The sequence below is a fragment of the Phyllostomus hastatus genome, unplaced genomic scaffold (genome assembly GCF_019186645.2).
Source record: "Phyllostomus hastatus isolate PE091 unplaced genomic scaffold, TTU_PhHast_1.1 phas_contig_113, whole genome shotgun sequence".
In the NCBI taxonomy this organism is placed as follows: domain Eukaryota; kingdom Metazoa; phylum Chordata; class Mammalia; order Chiroptera; family Phyllostomidae; genus Phyllostomus; species Phyllostomus hastatus.
Window position 1 is genome coordinate 700843 of NW_025333530.1, and position 8663 is coordinate 709505.

At 37.8% G+C, this 8663-nt stretch overlaps 1 protein-coding gene across 2 annotated transcripts; it reads right to left on the reverse strand.

Moving 5' to 3' along the window:
- Nucleotides 1–274: 274 nt before the first annotated feature.
- Nucleotides 275–6970, reverse strand: CARD16 (caspase recruitment domain family member 16). 2 transcript variants are annotated; one of them, XR_006785855.1, is made up of 4 exons: nucleotides 6846–6970; nucleotides 5975–6241; nucleotides 1009–1097; nucleotides 275–554 (listed from the first exon to the last, which is right to left on the reverse strand). XR_006785855.1 is itself a non-coding variant. In XM_045840252.1 (3 exons), exons 1-2 carry the CDS (start codon nucleotides 6856–6858, stop codon nucleotides 5976–5978), a joined length of 279 nt encoding a protein of 92 aa, XP_045696208.1. In that variant the 5' UTR covers nucleotides 6859–6970; the 3' UTR covers nucleotides 275–554; nucleotide 5975. The 2 variants fall into 2 exon arrangements, 1 of the variants encoding a protein (XP_045696208.1); XM_045840252.1 differs by lacking the exon at nucleotides 1009–1097.
- Nucleotides 6971–8663: the final 1693 nt, after the last annotated feature.

Sequence of the window (8663 nt, forward strand, 5' to 3'; positions counted from 1 at the left end):
GCCGCTTATCAGAATAGACTTTGAGAAATAAAACCTTGGGATCAAATTCCATTCATTATATAAAGACTTTTGGGAATTTATTTAATATGTTTGTGCTTCTGTTATCTCACCTGTGTGTGTGTGTGTGTGTGTGTATAGGTGGGGTGAGGATTCATAATTATTCTAACTTTTTGTGGTAGAATGGTATGGGTAAGACCACACCACAATGCCTGCTGTGTATAGTAGTAATGAGCCATATTTCTGAAGCTTGGAATGTCAAAACATACTTTGTCAATTGCTTCAAAATTTTTCATATGCTTTATTTCATTATCTGTCATGAAAAATGTGTCCATTAAACAGGTTAAATATACACTGCTTCCATTTTATGAATAAGAAGACCAGTTTAAAAGAAATAGTTGGTTCAGAAACTTGGCAAACACAAATTGCAGAGCTTGGGTGAGAAGCGTGCTCTCCTCCTGATTCAGTTGAGACATGTGCCACATAACGATGCTTCAGTGAAAAATGAGCACCATGCATGAGGGTTGTCCCTGAAGATTATAACAAAGCTGAATTTCCTAAAAGAAATGGAAGAATACATGCTTGTAGGCAACTTTTTAAAAAAATTATAGTTGACATACAATATTATATTAGTTTTAGGTGTACATCCGATAATTAGATGTTTATATAACTGGGTTATGATCACCCTGAGAAATCTAGTACCCATCTGAAACCCTATATAGATATTACAATATTCTCAACTATATTTTCTGTGCTTTGCTTTATAGCCCAAGGATTACTCTGTAACAACCAATTGAACTTCTAAATCCTTTCAACTCTTTTACCTACCCTCCCAACCCTCCTTCCATCTGGCAACGAATATTTCTCTGTATCTGAGTCTGTTTCTGTACTTCTTGTTCAAGATATAAATTTATTTTAATTGCCTTAAAATTAATAATAAATTTAATGGAGGTAGAGGGTAATTAATGTATGTCTTATTTTTTAAACATATATATCCATTTATTTACTTACATAATTAATAGACCTGACAGTAGGCATTAGAGATGAAAGGAAGAAAGGGTGGAATGAAGAGTTTCTTTCTGTTCTTCAGAATCTGTCTACTGTATGTATATATGGGGAGGAGAATAAAGAATATTAAATGGATTAAGTAGAATGGACTATGAACAGAATACTAAATGCTAAAATCAAGAAGCACCCTAGATAGACTCATGACACTAAACATTGATTATATAAATATATGAGGAAGAGCTTTCACAGGCGTTTATATAAGTAAAGCTTTTAGGGTTTATTTTATTACAAGTTTAACACCATCCAACAGTGTGATGTACTTGTTAAAGAAGTAACATAACCTCTGTATCAAAATAAATATTTTTTCTCAATATTTGGATGATCTGTCAAAAACTAAAGTATTTGTAAAGGAAAGTTATATTCAATTTAGAAGGGAAATTTGAAAAAATGATAGTGTATTTGCCCAGACAACATGAAATAGGGTTACTGTGAGTAAAGTTAAAGATAATTACAATAAATATATTGGACAAAACTATAGAAATCATCATTAGGAGGAAGAGAGGAAAGAATACTCTATTTCTTGATGTACATGTCTGGAAAACAATGAAAATATTAAAGAGAAAGAGGTGGGTTATATTGGAGTTAATTTTTCTTAGTTAAGGAATAGGGACTTTGTTTATATAGTGAATGTCCCATCCACTGAATTACCTAAGAAAACATGCATGGGATAACCACCCTTAATAGATTTATTACAGAAATTTCTAAGTTTGATGACATATTTACTTCCTTGGCCTCAAAATGTTTCCAAATCTAAGGTCTTCTTACTTTAAGAGAAAAGAGTCACTTTCTGATGAGATAATTTGAGAATTATGGGTGAAATACTTTTCTAGGACAAATAAAACAATGATTATTTAGTAAGAAGTTGGATTCATACAAAAATAATGTTTGCTAATAAGGAATCTAGCAATACTGACTTTGTCAAGATTCAAAAAAGCTGAAATCATTTTATCAGGGGAGAGGCCTGAAACATTTTTTAGGTCTTCCTTGTTATCTTGGTCCTGGGATTTCCGTGGGCCACCTTCAATGCTGTGTGAAATGAAACATTTTGCATTTAAATGTTTGTGGCAGAGACTGGCTAGCTATTCAACAACATTCTGTCTTCTTCTTCCTGCACACACAGCTAGTCTGTGCTGCCAACCACCCTAGCAGTTCAGTTTGGCCATGTGACTGAGTTCAAGACAAGGAATGCAGGCAGGATGGTGTGACATATCCAGGCCAAGCCCAGCACAATCTCTCACCAATGATTTTCCATATTTCTTCCAATGTCATTAATTGATGGTTGAGACCAAGTTGTTTGGGCATTTTTACAGGCATCTGAGTTTGTACTCGGTGGAGAGATGTGTGCTGATGAAGTTCGCCTACTCATAAATGAGGCATAGGCTTCTATTAAATCCATGCCATAAATGGAGACAACTGTATTTGAACATTAATTAAAAAAATAAAAATAAATTATAAAAAACAACTAACTAATTTGAAGAAAAGTGTTTGAATTGTTACAGCATTCCATATCATCTTAACTGATACGGGTGTGTGTAAGATTATATTCATCCTTAAATTCTTGGCTAACTTTAACTGGTGGTGGGGATTCTTAAATACTTAGTCATTCATAACTTGTATATAAAAACAGGAACCTTCTTTGTCTTGCTAGTTACACTCAAAACAGTCCTTAGATTAAGGTCTGTGACAGAGTGGCCATATGCTAAATATTGTTAGTGGTGTAGCAAATAATAGTAATTTTGATGAAATTATTCAGTAAAATCATATTTTGACAAATGTTCATTACATGCACACTATGAATCAATTACTGTTAGATGGGATCGTTCTTATGAATAAGTCAAAGATGTCCAATTTTCTCATAAAGCTTAAAGCCTATTGAGGGACAATGATGACTTCATTTTTTAAAACTCAAGAGAAAATATAATGAGTCATGACTAGGAGTCACAGGGGCCTGTGGGAGTAGGGTCTCAGATCTATAATAATAAAATTAGAAGTGGATAGATGGATCTGGACTTGAGAGTGGAATCAATAAAATTTGGCTGCTGCTTGAAGGGTGTGAGCAAAAAGTAAAAGCTAAAGAGCTAATTTAGGATTTTGGTTCAAATAACTTGGTGATGGTGGCACCATTAACCAAATAGTGAAAACCAAAGAAGGCGCAATGTATGGGAAAGAATAAATGCAAATCCAGCTTCGATATTTATAAACAATGGGGTCTGTTGGAAATAAGTGCATATGTTCAGCAGGCACTACAGTAGTGAAGTATGGCATTCAAATGGGTAGTCAGAACTTAAGACACAGATTCATAATTTGTTAGTATAAACATGGCAGTGAAACTTTAAGAATTATTCTGAGAAAGCAACATAGGCAAAAAGAAAAAAGGCATATGACCAAACCAGGAGAATTACCCATTGTATCCTCTCTATGTTTGTCACACAAATCTGTAGTTAACATCAAGGAAGAATAGGTTCAAAAATGTTCTTCCTTTGAACATACCATCCCTGGAAAAGGAAGAATCTCTGCTTGGTAGTCTTGTGTAGTATAATAATTTCCTTGTTGTGAATTTAAGGAAAGATAAAAGGCATTAAAATAGTCACATATCATCTCTGAAGAATACTATCTAAATGTATTTTAAACACCCTATTGAAAACAATTTCCACACATTGCGATCCTGTTCAAAATGTGATTTACCTGGAACCACAATTTTTACTGGGAAACAAAAGCCTCTCTACATGTATTATTGGACATTAACATTTGAGGCAAAGCAAAAGTGTGCCTACAATGAATCCCTTGATTTCTGCATTCTACAATGAGGTGGAGCTGAGATTCCATCAGCCACAGAATCAAGAATTCTCTTAATGTGCATGTTTCAAGGTGGCTCCTGAGGTGACCACTACTATGTAAAAGGTATGTGCAAAGTGAAGTTGTCTAAGTCAGAGCTGACTTGGACTAAGAAAAGGCACCTGAACTTTGACAGTTAGCCTTGCCAAGATTTATCACAACAGAAAATGATGATGAGGTGACTCACTGGTCTACCCTCAATCACTGGTAAGTCAACTTCCTAAGTGCCAGAGAATAGGAAAGTGGTAGAGTCAGGATGTAAATATGAATCTGTCTTGCTTTTATTCCCAGGCTCTTTTTCATGACTGTTCTGGTGGCCCAGTTGGGACACTATAAATTGATGCCTGTGAAAGGAACCCTGATCACAGTCACTATAATCTGCATTTGCCCTACTCAGAGTCACACTCTGAGAAAAACATTAAAAAGCCTAAAGTCACTCTATTTGGTTTATTAAATCAATCAAATTTATAATGTACCATCTGAGGTCACGATTCATCATGATTGTCAATTTCAAAAATTAAATTTAAATTTATTTGAGATTTTATAAAGATATCAATATAACAATACATACTGGAGAAGCTTTTTCCACAAATTTTAAGAATTGCCAGGAGCTAACAAATGTAAAATACTCTTGATTCTGATTACGTAGTTCCTATTGAAGACAAGATTTTCATAGATACAACGTGGTCTATTTACCTACCCTGAATGAGGGAAAACCATAGGCTTCCCAGAAAATGTCAACCCCAAGTTAACAGGCTGCAACTTATCCCATCCTTCACATCTAGACTGCTGGAGAAAATTGACCATCAATAAGTACAAGAACACTTTCTGGAAGTGGCCTTGTTTTGGCAGTAGTGTACATGCCAAGAACTTTCTTTTAGAAAGATCTCTCCTATTAGAGTCTCTCAAATATGACATGTAATTGCCATATTATGCAGTCCTTAAAAAAATTGGCAAGTAGATGAGGCAGAGAACAGTCTGTAACAACCCTGACTGAGGAGACGTTTGACAAGAGGCGAGGTTGGCTCCCAGTGTTAGAGTTACACAATGGGTGCACAAGTGCCTCTGAAATTCAAGGACTAAGAATTGAAAGGAATAGGGCAATGGAGAAAAGACAATTATTTTGAACTTTCGTAGTTATTTATTGTCTTTAATTTGGAAGGAGTGTTAATACCCATAGATGGCATTTCCTTGTCAGTAAGACACACATAGCCTTTCCTAGTCCCTAGGAAAAATGTCTTTTTGCTTTCAAAGAACGACTTTTCCCTCTCATTGCACATAGAAAGCATAAAAGAGAAGCATAAAAGTGTCTGGGAATCCACCTGTGCTCCTGTCGCTGCTGCGTGGAGGGAATAAGGGACTATAGAGGAAGCAGGTCAGTTGCGTAGGTCCTGTATCCGGGATTTAGAAGAATAGCCATAGGAGAGGTGGGCCTTTCACAATAGCCTACAGCCTAGACCATGCTAGTAGACAATGTTACTCAAAAGAAAATACAGAGGACAATTAGAGGAAAGAGTCCACTTTTAAAAACCTAGTTTTTTGTAATCATTGAATTATTCTCTGAGTGCTTCACCATCATGAAATATATTTTATTACTCCTAGGGAGCAACATTTGGGTGAGAAATTATAAAAATTATTTTAATACAGGCCTAAGTCTTCATGTCAGATAACTATATAAGTTTCTAAGGATCACTACATTCAACTAACTAACTTTTTTAGTTAACTAAAGAATTTAATAATGTGCCATGCCAAGAGTGATATAGAATGCAGTATGAAGTTTTTCAGACTATTGTCATGAACTTCAACAACTGAGCTATTGCACACTTAGGGTGGGAGATGAGTTTTAAACCAAAAAGTAATACTGAGTCTGAAGGAATAAGACCTAAGAGTAAAGACACAAATGACATACAATAGTGCCAAATATTTAGAAATGGGGCCTTGAAGCTAAATGTAAAGAAGTTGTCTGCAAACTAGCATGACCAATGAAGAAATCAGACATACAATCAGACCCAGAAGAAAGCAGGTACAAAGGCACAGGATCTACATGAACTCCAGTTTGAGTTGTTGACCTTACCTTAGGATAATCCCAGATTGTGTGCAAGTTGAGGGTCAACTTCAACAATTTGATTGATAAATATTTGGCTTGCCTGGTGCCCTTTCCGAATGACTGAATCAATCAAATCTCGGGCCTTATCCATAGCTGTGTAATTTTCTCTTCTTACTTTCTCCATCTCCTCCTGGTTCAGTACTCTTTCCTCTAATAATCCATCCAACAAGCCATTTATCGTGCCTGTAGTCACTGATTGTATAAAATCCCTCCTCTTCGACTTCAGAAACCTGTCTGAAGCACAAAGATTCCTCAGGTCACTAAAACATCATTTCCTCTCATGTCAGGAACAGGGAAGAGCCTCCTTTAGACTTAATCCATTAAATGTCCCCCTCCACACTGTTCACTCATACTGAGAATATGCACATCACTCATTCTCCCTCAGTATTATCCATGTATGCTCACAGTATTGCCTGGATTCTGAGATTTGCTGTTTCTAAGTCAGTGCCCGAAAACCAGACAGCATCCTGACAGTGATGCGTGTTTATTCTCCTTGGCAAAATAAAAGAATGAAACAAACGGTAGTCTCTTTTCCATGAGTACAACAGCTGCTCTAGTACTTATTTTATAGGGATAATCCAATTAAGATTGCAAAATGACATCAGAATACAAGTAATGTCCCAGTTCCTTGCGGCCCTTGTCTTTCTTCTCCAAAAGCTCTGAAAGGCTCCTGGGTCCCATTTCTACTTACCTTTGCCTCCCTCCTCTTTCTTCCCTCTCCCTCATTGCTGCTCACTTAAATGTTCACAGAACCTAATTATGGTTTCCAAAAAAGACAGTTACTTTCATTTTTTGCCCCAAGGCATGCCCTTTTAGGCTGTAAAAGACAAAAACTTACCCGCATTTTCCATGGCTTTTCTTTCTTGTCTTTAACGTTCAATGTGAAAGTGAAAGTATGTTCAAACTTCCTTTTTAGCAGGCTGTGTTTGCATATTAAGAAGCAAACAACTGCTCATGGAAATGCATGCCTATGTTTTTTCTTCATAGTAGTAATCAGATTGCTTAAACTTAAAGAGCATCAGGGAGTAAGTATATCCTCAGGAAATTTCCTCACCAGCGTTTAGATCAGGTCAGCATAGGTAGGGAGTGGAGCTTAGAGAATAAGAAAGGAATAAGAAAGTGTGTATATAATTAAAGTTACACAATAACGAGTATCTCATTTGTTAGGAAGTATAATCTGGAAAAGTAACTCTTCCATTGGTGTCTTCATCTATACATGGTGCTATTTAAAAAAAAACAGACGGTGGCTTATAAAAAAAAAGGAATTTTTCCTCACAGTTCTGCAGTCTGGAAGCACAAGAGAAGGTGCCAGTAGAGTCAAATATCTTCTTATCTAAAAGTCTATTTTCAGATGGTTCTCTTTGTAGGAGGGTGCAGCCAGAGGGTCCCCAAAAGAAGGACTTGTAATGGGGTTCAGAACTCAAGGTGTCCAGGAAATATTAGAAAGATATATAGGATGTCCTCACCCTCCACCACAGGTATGAGTTGAGGGAAGGGACACATGGAGCAGGGCCATTCAGAGCTGTTTTGCATAGCAACTAACCTTTGCAGCTAACCTCTAGCGTGGTCATTTAACATATCTATAACTTTTAACTGGTTGCGTAGATATGTTAAATAGCTGTGGCCATGCTCTGATCCAGGGGGATGGAAGGAACTTCCCCCCAAGATGTAACTGGGAGGCAACTCCCCCTAGTTACAGCACCTGCATGAGAGCTTGGAGATGATTGGCTCCATGACATGGGGCCACCCCTGGGCAGACTCATGGATAGCAGCCCAGTAAAACTGGAAGGATATTTAAACCCAGACTCAGCAGCCATTGGAGAGAACCATGCGGTTTTGGCTGAGTGGAGATTTCTGCAGCCATGTAAGGAGGGAGCCATGTGGCTGTGGCTGTGGCAGTGTAGAGAGGATCGTGTACTTTTGGACCCCCCCTCCCCCCAGCCCCTGCAGCCGTGAGAGGAATCACCACGCGACTTTAGCTGGAGATCCCAGCAACACAGCTGATGGTGCTGAGAACTGAGGAAGGCCTACCAGCTGAGGACAGATTACTGGGAAGAACTGGGAGCTGCCTGAACCATGGACTTCTATTTCTTTCCCTGAGATATGGTACCCCAGACTGGGCAAAAGGGGGAAGGAAGGATTGTGTATGTTTGTGGGTGTTTTAAGGGACTTTGGGATTTTAATGAAGACGTTAAGTCATTACTCTTAAGTATGTATAATTTGAATAAATAATTCCTTTCCTTTTCACCAATCCCTAACATGGAGAGCTATAATTCTCTGGCAAAGGGAAAGATGAACCTAGTACAGGGGGACCCCAGGAGAAACAGGGGTCAATTTGGTATCGTCGTGGGACCCTCTTCCCTGGTGGCCAATCGGGGAGGATCATGGAAGACCACATGTGCAGTAGCTTTAAAGTAATACAACTACTTGTACATGCTCAGTAAAAGCCCACCAAAACTAGCCAGGAAGAATCCGCCCTACAAGAATAGAGTCCCTACAGCCCATGAGGTCGATCTCTGCTTGGAGTTGGCCTGCTCCCATGTTCTCTGCTATAAACTCTGGGTGTTCAGTTCAATTCTTTGTCCTGATCACTAAGAACCTGGTTACCTGTGCCCACCTGTGACATCTTTGTGGAAACACTGTAGAGACTAACAGC